At 37.9% G+C, this 14,433-nt stretch overlaps 2 protein-coding genes across 3 annotated transcripts in view; both read right to left on the bottom strand.

Annotated features, from left to right (window-relative positions):
* The window catches only part of LOC128935190 (nebulette-like), a 92,298-nt gene extending 90,420 nt beyond the window's left edge, over window positions 1-1,878 (bottom strand). Inside the window, exon 1 of the mRNA XM_054273312.1 lies at window positions 1,728-1,878. Coding sequence (XP_054129287.1) covers window positions 1,728-1,738 — 11 coding nt within the window. The 5' untranslated portion in view covers window positions 1,739-1,878. The remainder of the gene's footprint in view (window positions 1-1,727) is intronic.
* Window positions 1-14,433, bottom strand: part of LOC128935191 (LIM zinc-binding domain-containing Nebulette) — a 247,603-nt gene that overhangs the window by 129,575 nt on the left and 103,595 nt on the right. For both annotated transcript variants that reach the window (XM_054273317.1, XM_054273316.1), the window contains exon 4: window positions 7,734-7,841. In XM_054273317.1, the coding sequence (XP_054129292.1) occupies window positions 7,734-7,841 (108 nt within the window). The remainder of the gene's footprint in view (window positions 1-7,733; window positions 7,842-14,433) is intronic.

The following is a 14,433-nucleotide window of genomic DNA, read 5'->3' as shown; positions in this document are numbered from 1 at the left end:
CATGATTTAACTATTTCTCTGTAATGCTGAGCTGTCTTGCTGTTTTCAAAAGAGAGGCATGATAGGACATTCCTATCAAAATATTTAGGTTATCACTTGATTCAATTCTACTTAAAGTCTACAGTTTTGCAACCAATTTACATTTAGCATTCATTTCTCATGCATGAGTTGACCCACTTACATATGCAGTAAATCCATGCCTTTGGGGATTTTTCTGGACGGCTTGCTTTATTTCCACCACACAACTCATTTTATTTTGTCAATACAGTGAGCAAGGTTACAGTTATCCTGTCAAATTTATTTATTTAAATTGGAATCAGAAAGACTATACTACTCCCTGTGGAACTTCACGGAAAACTTTTTGAAACTTTGAGGCTACATACTTCTGCTACCAACTGATTTCATATGAAAGCACTAATACAAAAAAAAGGCAATAGTTAAAATAATTTCTTCTGCAAACTTATAAAATAGACTTCTGAAACTCTAGAAGAATATAAGAAACCACAACAATAAGCATCACATTATACTTGCCTAAGTAAAAGAGAGAAAAAAGATTTTTTTCTAAGCAACCCTATAGAATAAAGCCAGATGGAATAAGATCATTAAGAAACAGCTATGTAGGCGTCACATCTGCTTGCTTTGACTATCAGAGATCCACTTAACCTAAAATATTTCCCCCTACATCTCTGAGGATTCACATTTGAGAAGCTTCATTTGAGGTTGCTTACCATCCCCACAGTGGGACTGTTGAAAGGGAACCTTGCCCAGGCAGAAATTGTCCCAAGGTCACATGCCATTCAAGCCCAAATAGACTTGTGTGCAACAGAAAGGAATTTCCATTTTACACAACTTGCTAATATGTTTCTTTAACACATCAGTAGCTTACCAGAACCTCAGTACAGATTTGCAGATAGTGTTTCAGTGGACTTACCCAAAGGCCCATCTGAATTGACACACCTAACACTCTTGTGGGCAGTATGACATGCAATAAACAGCACACTAACAACATTATAAATCCTTATTGCTAATGCTAACCATTTTTCCAAATACAGTTATGCCTTGGGCAGGGGTTTCTTTTCCAGCTTCTCAAAGAGAAAAAGCTTCTGCTGTTTCTAGAGAAGAGTTATGCACCTTTCCACCTGTATTTCAGAAGAAGCAGCTTTATAACCACATCACTGATAGACTCTAATGCTTCTCCTGCTCTGGATCAGGAAGTTGACCTTTAGTAGGCGAGGAATGTCTCCTCATTAGGGATATCTGTTTTACTACCCCCATGGAATATGGTCTATAACTGAATTATACATTGCTGAAAACTGAACATCTGCCCGCTCAGCAGAAATTTAACCATAGCTTAAGTCATCTAAATTATTCAGTTCCACCTGTACTGACAGTTTCATACAGAATTACTGTAATGACTATCTGACATTCCAAAAAGTACACTTCAAGTTGGCATTTTGGAGTCTAAAAATACTGTTTCCTCCTACATGTTGGGAGCTATTGTTATGTAAATCACAAGTATTGAGAAAGAGAGACCAGAAAAGAGAATGTGAAAAAGTTATAGGAATAGAAAGAGAAGCTGATGAATCACGAACACACTGCTCTGGATTCTCAGCAATCTTTTCCTCCCCAACAAGCCACTGTAAAATTCCCTAACAAAGGATGTGCCTCCCTCTACCTCTAATAGGAGCCTACACAGAAGATAATGGTTTACTCTAGGTGCTACTTACTGTATTAGCATGAATAATGTCTGTGCTTTAGTTCTTCATTTCAACAAGGACCACATATCCATATCTTCCATACTGGAGAATTCCAATACCTCCTTATTTTTTGGACAACTCTGAAAACAATGTAAATGAATATAGTTAAAGAAGTGAGAAAGAAGCTTTGATGAAAACTCCACAAGGAAGTTAAAGGTTGTTTCTACAACATTTTATGGTGTGTGGAGTATCAAAACATACAGTAAATAAACAGTAAATTATACAGAAAAAATATTAGAACGCTGAATACTTGGTGACTACTGTCCTACACAGGGATCACAGCAAAAAGAAGTAATGAAGCCCAACAAAGCAGCATGCCACTAAATATCTTCAGAATTTTTCCTGAAAGTGGAGGTATTCATTTGCGTAGGAATTAATTTAACACTCTCTCCAATGCTGCATATCTGGATAACGATCAGTAAAGAAAGATTTTTCATTTTTAAGTAGAATACACCTTGAGATTTCAAAACAATTCTCAAAGCTTTCTATTTTCTCATTTAGCACGAGTTCTATCTAAAATATTATTTACATTTCCTTAGATTCATCATTTCTTAAGAATGTGTTCAGTCATTTTTAAAATTTCTGAAAGCTTACAAAGTATAAAACCTATGTAAAAATCTGCAAAAAATACTCATGATTATTGAAAATTAATGCAATTCTTTTGCTAAGTAATTTCTAAAGCATTTATTAGGACTTTGCACTTTAAGGCAGAATGATTTCTGAAAATCAGAAATCAAACTCCAACAAGAACTATTAGAAAGTCAAAGGACCTGAGGCTTTTCAGAATTTCCATTTCTATGAATCTACACAAAACAAGCTTAGAAGATCAATCCACAGAAAGAACAAAGTTGGACTTTGTGCATGTATGTTCACTGCACAGGAGCACAGCAGGAACTCCACCTTCTTGCAGAGATACACTCATTCTTAGCAATAGGAATGACACATTCAACCTTCTTGTTTCCAGACAAAAACGCTGTTCAACTCAAATGATAGATGCTTAATTACATGAGTTATATGCAGATATTTGAAGTGCAGCTGTGTGGAATTAAGTCTAAAACATACCAAATAATGAATACCTCTTGGAGTTGCAGTTCATGTCAAACTGTCAGAGGTACCAAGGGCAGCAGAAGGCCATCAGTAGCAGGATGCATCTGGCTGAGCACACCTGCCACAGACATGCAGCACCAGGGCACTGCTCAACAAGTGCTATCCCATCCATGTCAGTCAACACAATTGTCATACATAAATAAATGCTTATTTTCCCAATGAAACAGCAGCAAGATAAAAATAATGCTTAGGAATACAAGGACTCAGAAATAACACATTAATTACTTCAGAAGCAGTAAAACACCCTAGAACAGCATAAGCTCTTTTGCATACAATTTAAAATGCTTACCCAGTCCCTCCATTGATGTGTCAGGGCTGGTTTTGTGAAGTGCAGACATTGATGCTGCTGTTAATTTCTCTTGTTCCCTATTCTTCTCCTTCACTTGAATTCAATGGAGGGAAAAAACCACTTAGAGACAAGTATCTGCAGGCTTTGTGCTGTGAATCCTACAAGTGGAGCTCTGGGCCATGTTGTTAACATCTTCTCCTGCCAATTTTCTCTACAATCTGTTTTGGCAATTTAAGAGATCATTTTATGTTTGAGCAAGTAAACAGATTGAACAACTCTGCCAATAGCTTCCAAATAGGGAGCCATGGCTCAGTGTCTGTCAGGGACAGTTTCTAATTTGAGATGTGCAGATGTGCACTACTACAGTAGCAATGTGGGTTGTGTCCTCCTTTAGTTGCTTCTGAAGATGTATTTTTATCACATCAGAAGTAGTGCCCAATTTCCTTATCATTTCTGTCTTTGTCCAGACAACAGGTGTTCATTTGATTCAAATTATGGGGGAATTCCTCCTCTGCATCCCCTGAAGCTGTATAAATTTAACTGGAGATAGAATGCAACCCTTGATAATTAAAAGCCCCACACCATACACCATATTTCATTAAAGACATTTAAAGAAAATTAATACACAGCTTTTCTCATTAGAACCCACATACAACACTTTCAAGAATGCTGCAAGATCTTCATGCACTTTTTGCATCCAATAAAGATTTCACCAACTTCAATGAGGAGTTCAACTTGGGAAGCAACTCCTTTACCCCACAGAGGGATGATTCAGTGACCTTCTCTTGATTAACTCTACTGTCCTTCACCAAAATAGGATGCCTTGGAAATGTGTTTTTAAAAGCAGATTTAATCTGTTTTCTTATTTTCATACTGTTTTCACTTCAGATACAACCCAAACCTACTGGAAAATGAGTCACATGCAAATAAATGAACTGCATGACTTCATTTTGTTGTGTCTCCAGGAGAAGAAGGGCACAAATGTGTGGTGCTTCTTGCTCTTATGTGATTCAAGTTCATAACTGCATTAATGCCAAAGTGAGGAATGCTTTTACATGGGCTCTTAATGCAACGAGCACAAGCACTGTGAAAGCTTCCATGCACCCTTCCAGCCATACAACCAAGCCAGCAACCTCTACTATCCAAGCACTGGCCTTTATCTTAATGAAAGCTTCTCACTCCATCAATTTGTATGGACACCTGTTTTCTTTTATAGTTTGCAGACATTTACCAGAAACATATTTAAGAAAGAGCAACTTATTTCACATAGGATAAAACACGCTTCAAGTCATATATTGAGACATAAAAGTGCAATGGCAGTAAGCTGCAGCTCATTGCTGCAGACTGCTGAGTGTGTTCCATTTCCCCAAAGAAAATAGTACTAGATTGAGTTTCTACTCCCTCATTTAGCCCTGTGTCATGATAGACCCACATTTTTTGCCATCATCTTTATTTATTCTGTTCCTTTTTCCACCTTAATCTCTTCCTTGCAAAACCAGTTTGTAGCTAGCTTAATTGCAAAATCACCTACAAAAATACATAGGGCAGGGGCTTTTTTCATTTTGAGAGTATTTGCATTCATTCTGAAAACCTTCTCAAAGTTCAAAATGGACAAAAAACACTACAAGGTCCTTTGACATTTCTCTGTGAGAACAACATGCATTTTTTATGTATTGACTACATATTTAGTGCCAAAATATGTGGCATATCTACAGAATTTGGCTCTTCATGCTAAAAAAGTCATGAGATTAAATTTCAATCTTATCTAAGAAGCATCACTTTGGTCCTGATTCCTCCATAAGAGTCATAAAATAAAGTCCACAAGTTTGGACTAAATCTTCAGAGGAAGGATCGCTGGTGGCAAAATAACAACCAAAATTCAACCCCCTTTATCTACCCACACTCCTTCCACTACCCCCATGATTTTTTTTCCTCACAAGGTTTATATTCATAGCACAAGAGATTCTTTAAAAAGTCAGAGTAATGCGCTGATATCCATATGCTGCCAAACTTCATATCAGGACAAAAAATATACTCTTTTAAAAATATTTATGCCACTTAACATTTATTATAATAAAATTTATTTTGTTATTTATTCTCATCAAGGATATCTACACAATTAACTGGTCTCACTTACCCCTTCAACGAAGTAGTTACAATTTTGGTTCAAATAGGCTCTTTGAGGAGTTTCTAGTACTTCAAGGTGAAATCAAAACTAAACTGAAAATTAAATAGGTATATTAATATTCTTCCATTTTTCTGTATAAAAAAATTAGAATTATTTTAGAATTGTTAAAGTGCTTACCTTCCAGTGTCTTGAAATCTTGGTTAGATCTTTGGTTCATGATGTATACTGCTTATCTGACAAATACAGAAACTACTCTCTGTGGAAGGCATTTCTATAACACAGGAGCTTTCTAATTAAATTGAAGTTGTCGCCTATGCAGAATTATCTTTCTAGGATATAATGCTATAAATTAATTATTTCACTGTAAACAGAAATTAAATGCAACTTCTTTTATCATGCACCTTTTAAAATTCCATTTTACCCTTCAAGACTAATTATTTCTAATAGGGTCCCTGACTTGGAATCTCTATCAGCTACATACATAAAGTAAACAACTCTCTACTGGATAAATCAAACCTATATTGTTAAGAATAGCATGTTTATAAATGAAGAGAAAGTAGTCATACAGGCAATGACTAAGGGTAAAAACCTGAAATAAAACCACTTTTCCCATTTTAAAAAGCTATTTCTGGATCTGAAAAGGCAGGTAAGTATCTTTGGTTCAGGAACCAGATAGTATCATAAATCCTGGAACAAGATATTCCATTAGAACAGAAACTCCCTTGATCCACTCAAAAGCAGAGATGGGAAGAAAGCTCTTTCCCATGCCACAAAACTACTTGTTTTCATTATCTCCTTTTCCCACAACAGAAAACGCAACGTGCTTTGAACAAGCGAGACATAAGAGCATGCAAGTGAGCTGTGTCCTACTATCCTGCAGTCTGATGTTGAGGGTACTGGGCTCGGGAGGCCTGAATGGATTTCTTGTCAGGCCAATATTCCAAACTGAGCACCACAGGCCTGCTGCAGGGCGCTCTCTCAGTCCCTCCTTGGGGAGCAGACCCGAGCGAGGGATTAAGCATTCACCAGAACCTCGCTCGTTTCATCTCCTTGATGCCTTCCAGAGCTACCCCACAGAAAGGAATCACTCTTGCTTGAGGAAGTGATGTAGGTCGGGAGAGGACCTAATTTAACTTCCCGGTCTGAATAAAAAATGCAGCTGATTAAAACCAGGGAGTCGCTGAAGTTTCCCAGATCCCAAATGGAAGTCTTAATGGCCATGCTTTTTGCCACTCCAAAGAATACATTTTTCTCTCTTACAAGCCAGTAATTTCAGTTAGCCCCAGTAAGAACATGAGATGAGCTTTTGTTCTCATCTTGTCTACACACAGGAACAGTTGCACAGCTCTTAAATTAACTGTTGTCTCCACTGGCCAAGGCTCCAGGAAATGAGCACAAATTTTTCATCTTAAAGACTGGCTCTGGACATCAAATCTTAAATAGTGAATGCTTTGGCAAGAATGGCAAACCTCCACTGCTGTGAAAAATAATAATTTCTCAATTACTTTTTTCTTCAATAATATCCCAACCTGAAAAAAAGTTTTTTCTTTCAAGTAAATAAATCCCATTATTTTTTTCTGATCATACTTACACTGTGTGTCTCTGATGCCTTGCTGTTATTTTATTACTACAGAGAATGATTGAAAAATATTTTCACAAAATAATCTATAGGGACAAGTTCTTGCAACAGAAGAATGATCAGAAGGGAAGTCAAGACAAGTGAATAGTATTGATTCTGCATCTTTTCTAGTTCACACTAGTTCTTACCTATTTCCTACATATCAGAACTTGCACTATGTATCACTCAATATTCCATCATGCAATATGTTAAACATGCTACAAGAGAATGAAGTACAAATAAACAACTTTCTTAGCAAAAATACACTTCAGGAAAAGTCCCACTTTTTAAAAACCCACTCCTGTAAGCTAATGAAATACATTGTTTTGCTATTTGCCATTTCTTTGTCATCTTGCAGAGCATTGTCTTCCACATCTTTTCTTTTAAAACTCAGCATCAAAATTATATCTGCTTCTAGAAAATTCCCTCTTGTTTGTTTTGCTAATTTTGACAGCCCCTGCTAAAAAAGAGACAAAACTTTTTAACTTACATAATCGATATTCTTTATATAAATAAAAAGTAAATGTAAAAGTTCCAAAAGTATTCTTACTCAATGAAAAATATATTAAAAGAGCAAAAAGTGTCAAATCATTTTAATAAAGAAAATACTTTGAGCATACTAACTGAAAGTTGGAGAGGTGACCACACATTGCCAATGTGCTGTACAAGTCCATGGTATACAGTTACACACATTTCAGAATCTGACATACACAAATCAATCACCAAAATCAGACTGTTCACTCACACAGACTTCATTGAAACCACCAACAGACACACCTTTTCTTAGACACACTATTTCTCCATCTACAATCACTTTAGGTTGCAGTCACATACATTACTGATTTGTTCCTGAGTCCTTTTCAGTCTTTGTAACTCGGGCGTATCGGTCACAATACTGAACCCTCTTCCTTTGCTTTCTTCAAAGTCTCTTTTGTATTTTACCTACAGAATAGAAAATACAGAAGAAAGGGTTGTTTTCATTTTCCACAATGCACCCCTAGCAATTTAGCATTTATTTTTAGTGCAAATAAAGCACTTGTGAAAGGCTTTCAGCCTTTAAAGGAGAAGCCTGCCTTTATCCACTTACAGAGATAAACAGCAACTGGGCAAAATTTCCCAGTGCCCAAGCTAATGCCTCCTGCAGGGGTGCCATGGGCTCACATCTAAGAATACGGCAACTGTGGATATATTCTCTATGGTCATTTCATTCTCAAAGTTACCACAAAACTATAGCACTTACTCTTACACAAAGAAAAATACCTATAACTAAATCTGAAGGTCTTCTAATTCTTCTAAACTTCATATTTCATCCCCCAGTTATGATTATTCTACCAGTCTCTTTCCCAGCTGAAACATAAATTACACATTAAAAAAATACTGCATGAAAAGAGTATTTAGAATATCATAAAGTCAAACCTTTATAAGTTATGGAATGGTTGCCTATACAAGCTTAATTTGTCCCTCTTGCATATATGAATTTGGATATTGTCTTTAATAAAGTATTCATATATTATCCTTTGACAAGGCCCCCTGCTTTACTGTGTACACAGCAGAAATGGTTCTATAAGTGGTTGTGTCCTTTTTTAGGACCAGACTACTCAAATCCTACCATCAAAGTAGGAATATTAGTTTACTCAGAAGCTTTCATATAGCTCTCATCACAGCCATTAATCAATCTTCATATTGCACCCTGGAAAGTGGGAATGGCAATATCCATACTATAGGACAACCTGGAAACTGAGGTAAAATAAGCTTAATTTCCAAAAACATACAGGGGTCTCAGGGTGTTCGCTCTCCGATTCCTAACAGTTGAATAGGTTTAAATTATAGGCTTGGGTTACCTCTACAGATACCCAGTATTTCTCCAAATCAGTTTGGGTGTACCCAATTTCAGTATAAAGAAACAAGATGAATTCTTCAAAATCTTAAGCCACTGTTGAGCAACAGACAAAACTCTGCATCAATGACAGAGTCAGGACCCACGTCTCCACGGATGGATTCAGCTACCTTATCCATAACAACTTCCTTTTACTTCCCATACCCCCTGCTTTACTCACTACACGTATCCAGATTTTGCAAAACCAGTAGCACAGCAAAAGCAGCACTATCCTTGACACAGCTGATAACTAGAAATGCACCAAATTCAAGGTTAGGCTTATTTCACAAGCATGCACTTCATGTTACAACAGTGATGCATAGGAAGAAATACGTCTAAATCACAAAAGTTAAGTTCGACAAGACTATAGAATATAACTTGTCCTTCCCATCCTAAACCTCAATCAGTATGTTAATGACTTTTGCTTTTTCTTTAATATAGCTCACATATAAGCCCATCTAACAAATCCTTGAGACATGGCAGCAAATTACCACATCAACAAATTTTTCCTGTGTTCCAGATGTAGAGCTGGCTGTAGATTTCACATAAGTAAAATATTTTCATGCAACCCTGAGACAAAGGAAACAGACCCTTCCACTCAGGCTTTTGAGCAAACCATGGGCTGATTGGCCCATGCCTTTCTGCTCATCTCCACCAGGTTCAACCTGTCTGCAACTTTCCCTCCATTTGACCACAATATTCCAGGTATCATTCTGTCTCATTTTCTAAACTAGTCTGGTCCATCTCTTCACAGCTTCTTGTTTAATCCCTGTACCCAAGGCACTCCAATATTCATTGCCAATTACCTCCCTTCCACCAAATGGCTCCATCTTCACACTGACTCTCAGGCCTCTTCAAACATACTGGGTGGACACGCTATTCCAGGAAAGAAGGTCTTCGGAGTATCTCTGAACTTTCTATATCTGGAGTCATACAAAACTTTACCCACATTGGACAGACTTCCATGGCCAAGGACATATGACTAGCACAAAAGACTCTTCCATCTGAGCAAGCTTCAACTCCTTAGCCCTAAATGCTAAGACAACTAAGCTGTACAACCACTCAGCTGAACCAACTGTTCAAAACAAACCAACAACCTGTCAATAATTCCAGGTAAGGGAATGGTCTCAGCCTTGGAAATTGCTGAAGATTTTGCACAAAAAAATCAAATTTGGCCTGAAGCAGGCAGCGGTCATGGAAATGTTCAGCCTTGCTGCTTCGAGTTTACCAGAATTTTGAGCCAGTGAACACATCTTAGAAATGGGTTCAGCCCTGCCAAAAAGAGAGATTACCTATTGTTAGAAAGAGCATTTCCTGTTATTAGTTCCAAATGTACTAGCCATTAACTTCAAATGACCTTTATTCATCTTACAAAGGAACAGAAGAGAGGGAGGAAACTAGATAGTTTCAACTTAATATTATTTTAATCCCTCAGTTAGATAAAAAGGGCTCCTACTGTCTATTAATAAATCACTTCACAGGAATAAGGTTAACTACAGTTCCCAGAGCAACTGCTTTGAAACCATTAAAAAGTAATTTATTTAAAATATTAGCAGAGTTAATATATGCATTGTTGGATTTTTCTACCTAACTTCAAAATGTAAGTTTGAGTTATAAAAATCGCAAAGTCATGTAACGTTTCATGAAGAACAAAGCTCCGTGAAATGTGGTCCACTAAAACTGCTAGTTAGTGTAAGTTCAAAAGGAAAAATACCTCAGTTTCTAGAAAATGTTAAATAATAAAGATGTCATGAGTTATTTAGAACTGAGAAGAATATTCTGTATGGGAGCTGCAAATATCTACAACAAATAGTTTCACTGCACACCATGGCTGTCTGGGATGGAGTTAACTTTCTCCATAACACCAGTATAATGCTGAGGTTTGCATTTGTACCCAGAACAGTGCTGGTAACATACCAGTGTTCTGATTATTGCTGAGCAGTGCTTGCACAGCATCACCCCAACATCACCTCTGTGGGCTGGGGGTGCATGAGGGGCTGGGAGGTGACACAGCCAGGACAGATGACCCAAACTGACCAGTGGGATTCTCCATATTTTAAAACATCATGTGGAACAAAAGGAAAAGGGGAGAGGGGACATGAGTGATTAAGGCAACCACTGTGTGTACCACTTCCAGGAACTGGATGGATAATGCCTGCTGATGGCAAGTGGAGAATAAATCTTTCTTTTTCTTTGTTTCTGAGTGCAGTGCTTGCATTTTTCCCCAAAACCTTGACACATAAGGGGTTTGGGGTTTTTTGTATTTTCTCCCTCTGTCCACTGAGGAGAGGGGTGAGAAAGTAGCTTGGTGGGCACCTGGCAGGCAGCCAAGGTCAACCCATCACAAACTGAAACCCTCAAAATTTAGTTTTTAAATGGAAATGTGTCATCCCTAGTGACTGAATCATAAATGCAGTCATTTCCTACAAAGATGATTTTTAGTAACTCCTCACCAAAATCCCAGCCAGTGGCTCATAATGCTTCTCACTGGCTCCAAAATGCAGTCTCACAGATGCAGAGCACTCTCAGTGGCGTCTGCCCTGAAAAATTGATCTTCTGAGAGGCAATGTGTGGCATAAACATTAGAAATTAAACTGTAATAAATCACCATAAATGAAAAAGTTTCAAGTGAAAATGCTTCATGAGAAGTAATTCTGCACAGTGAAAGGACTAAGTGATCCAACAGATCTTTCACAAATCAAGCTTTTCAGATTTGTGACATTAGCAAGAGATCTTTGAGACACCCAAAGAAAGGAATGTATAAATCTGCTCATGAGGTCAGCATGCAGCAGGACCTGAAGCATGACCAGAAGGTCCATCTTACTGTGAAGGACAGAGGGTCCATCTTACTCTCTACATAAAATATTAGGCTGGAGAAAATGCTGCTCATGGTTTTTTGCTGGTACACTTGGCAGCAAAGCCACCTATTAGGGTAACAAGATTCATTTTGCCTGGGAAAAATACTCTGAAAATATAAATGGAGCATAAAAGATTAATTGTACTCTTGGGGCTTTTGGCACCAACCCGTAGTCCAGCCTCATTTACAATACCAAAGGCACATATGAGTTGAACAAACAACATAGGAGTACAAAAACACCTAAGAAAAAATATCAGAGAAAGAATTCAACATGGTGGATTATCATGTTTTTCTCATCACTGGAGAGCTGTGAATAATGCTGACCTAAAAACACCATTAATTTCATCTCCACCTCAAAAAGATCCTGAGCCACTACAGAGCACATATTAATTCCCCAAAAGCTATGGCAATATTAAAGCTAGTTTCCTGTACAGTTCCTTCTTCACTTTCCTGTACAGACCAGGTCATTGTGAAATTCAGTCTCCTTCCTTATCTGACACACAGCATGGCCCCACAGACTGTAGCATCATCATGTCTCATGTCCAGAAAGGAAGGAATAAGCAGGTCAAGAGAGGATGGGACCCCTCACACCCACGTTTGCCCTGAGAGGAACATTCATAGACCTACAGTCTTTACTACACCCTGAATATTTATGAATTCCAGTATGCTGTGTTTGAGGCTTGCCCAGAGCCATCTGCTCCTCCTGTGCCCAGCACACACAACTACTTCCCAAAGGTCACCATCTGCTAATACACTGGTTTTTACAGACTGGCAAGAAATCCTCTCCCAAGTACAGGTCCTAGAGGCACATCTTGGCAAAGATGCCTTTGTTTGGCTCTGCTTCTTCCATAGACCACACAGACTGTTGGTTTTGCCTCAATTTATCTTACTTCTTACAAAATTAATGGCAAGACAGAGACAAAATTTATTCTGTAAATTAGGTTTTTTATGAACATGACTAAAACAAATGCTCACAGATTAATCAAATGTAAAGAATAATTCCAGACTAAATTCAGTAAGACTTCTTTTTATTTGACTAATCCTTTTTAGGGAGGATCCCAGACACTGTCCTATCTGACAAAGCCAGGCTTCAGTCTTCACGGTGTAATTTGTCTTCTAACACTGTCCACAGCTCTACATCTTAATAATCTTCTGCTCATATTAGAGGTGCATTACATCCCATCTGATACCCAACAACGGTACCCAATGAGCTGAAGCACTGACTCCCCTAATGGCATGAAGTAAAACATGATCTTACCACTATCACTCAATTAGAACTATTATCCACAGTAAATCTAAACAGGAATGAAGGAGTTGAAAAGGGCATATAAGGCAGACCAAACTGTCCTGAAAATTTCTATATGAACTGGAAGCTGTAGGTTGGGCATTCCTTAGGGAAATCAAGGAGTCATGGACTCCTTAGAGGCCACTGATGAATAAGTTTTGCTGTAATTGGGGACTGCAGGGTTACAGATTTCATCAGTTTGTCAGATAAAGCAAAATAAAAATTCCCCAAGGCTGAAGTCTGCAATTTTTTCAAATGGTCCTTAGTATGCACAAAGTCATATTTTAGAATTTTTTACCCTTTTATTGTGAAGAAAAAAGCCTTTTTCACAATTCATAGCTGAAGTATTCATCATAATAGTTGAAACTGAGGGAAGGAAGTTTCTCATTCAAAGGTAATGTAAAACTGAAAGCATCAGTACTCCAAAAAAAAAGCCTTTGCAGTTACATGGAGTAAAAATTTCAAGTGCCATAGTTATCATTAAATATTCTGTCTTTCTACATACCTCATTCAAACATTGGGCAAGTCTGTCTGTGCCACCCTGTGAAGTACAGCCTCAGCAACTCTCTGACCATCTGCAAATCTTTGCACTGTAATTTCCTGAAGGTCTCAGCAGTTTTAGCAAGAGCTACTGCTAAATAACAAAAATCTTGGAATCCACATCAGAACAGTTAAAATGTTGGATGGGGGCAAATTAAAATACATAAATAGTAGCTCTGGAGAGAATGTCTCTACAATGTGGTCTCTTGATACTGAGGATGATGCAAGTGGCTCAGAGAAAATGCATGGGCAAAAGCGTTCCATACCCCAGGATGTGCAGTGACAGGAAACTGGAGGCAGTGAGAGATCAGAAATTTCAGAATGAGAAAAAGATGGGAGTCCTCCATTTGGATGTATGACAACAGCATGTGAACAGTAGCTGGGATCCAAGTAAAATTATGACAGAGTGCAATCTGAAACTGTTTCAACAGGCTTACATCCAAACAAGTCAACTAGGCTCCACTCCATCAAAAATCATTTCCACTGAAACTACATAGGTGCTTCTGCCCAAAAAACTATTTTTATGCTATTAAGTATGCTCTAAAGTACTTTGCACCTTGTTTTGCTGTTGGAAAACTGAAAGTCAGTGAGATTCTACTCTTTTCTATTAAAAAGTAACATTAATGTTTCCCAAAGGCTGCAAGCTGCACATGCAGAGAAGATGACACAAAGAATGGGCCAGTCTCAAAACAAGCTGATTTTCCTCCATGTCCACGAGTGATTATCATCTGTCTAACTTGTGCAACAAACTTTGCATCTGCATTTTAGAAGCAGTAAACCAATTCTGTGCAGAACTGCAGCTGAGGAGATATGAAGTTGCAACCTTCATGACAGAGACATAGTGTCAGATCTTCTGTCTGCTCCCTATCGCTTGGTAAATGCTGTGTTTGAACTACTTTATCTCCAAGGAACAGAAGTCTGGGGAGGTGAAGGATTTCTTACTCTACCACAACAGAAAGAGATCTGACTTTACCAT

The sequence above is a fragment of the Melozone crissalis genome, unplaced genomic scaffold (genome assembly GCF_028551555.1).
Source record: "Melozone crissalis strain CALT ecotype California unplaced genomic scaffold, PUWL_Pcris_2 ptg000016l_1, whole genome shotgun sequence".
Lineage (NCBI taxonomy): Eukaryota > Metazoa > Chordata > Aves > Passeriformes > Passerellidae > Melozone > Melozone crissalis.
The sequence above is the reverse complement of the archived record's forward strand: the minus strand, read 5'-3'. Positions and strand labels throughout refer to the sequence as shown.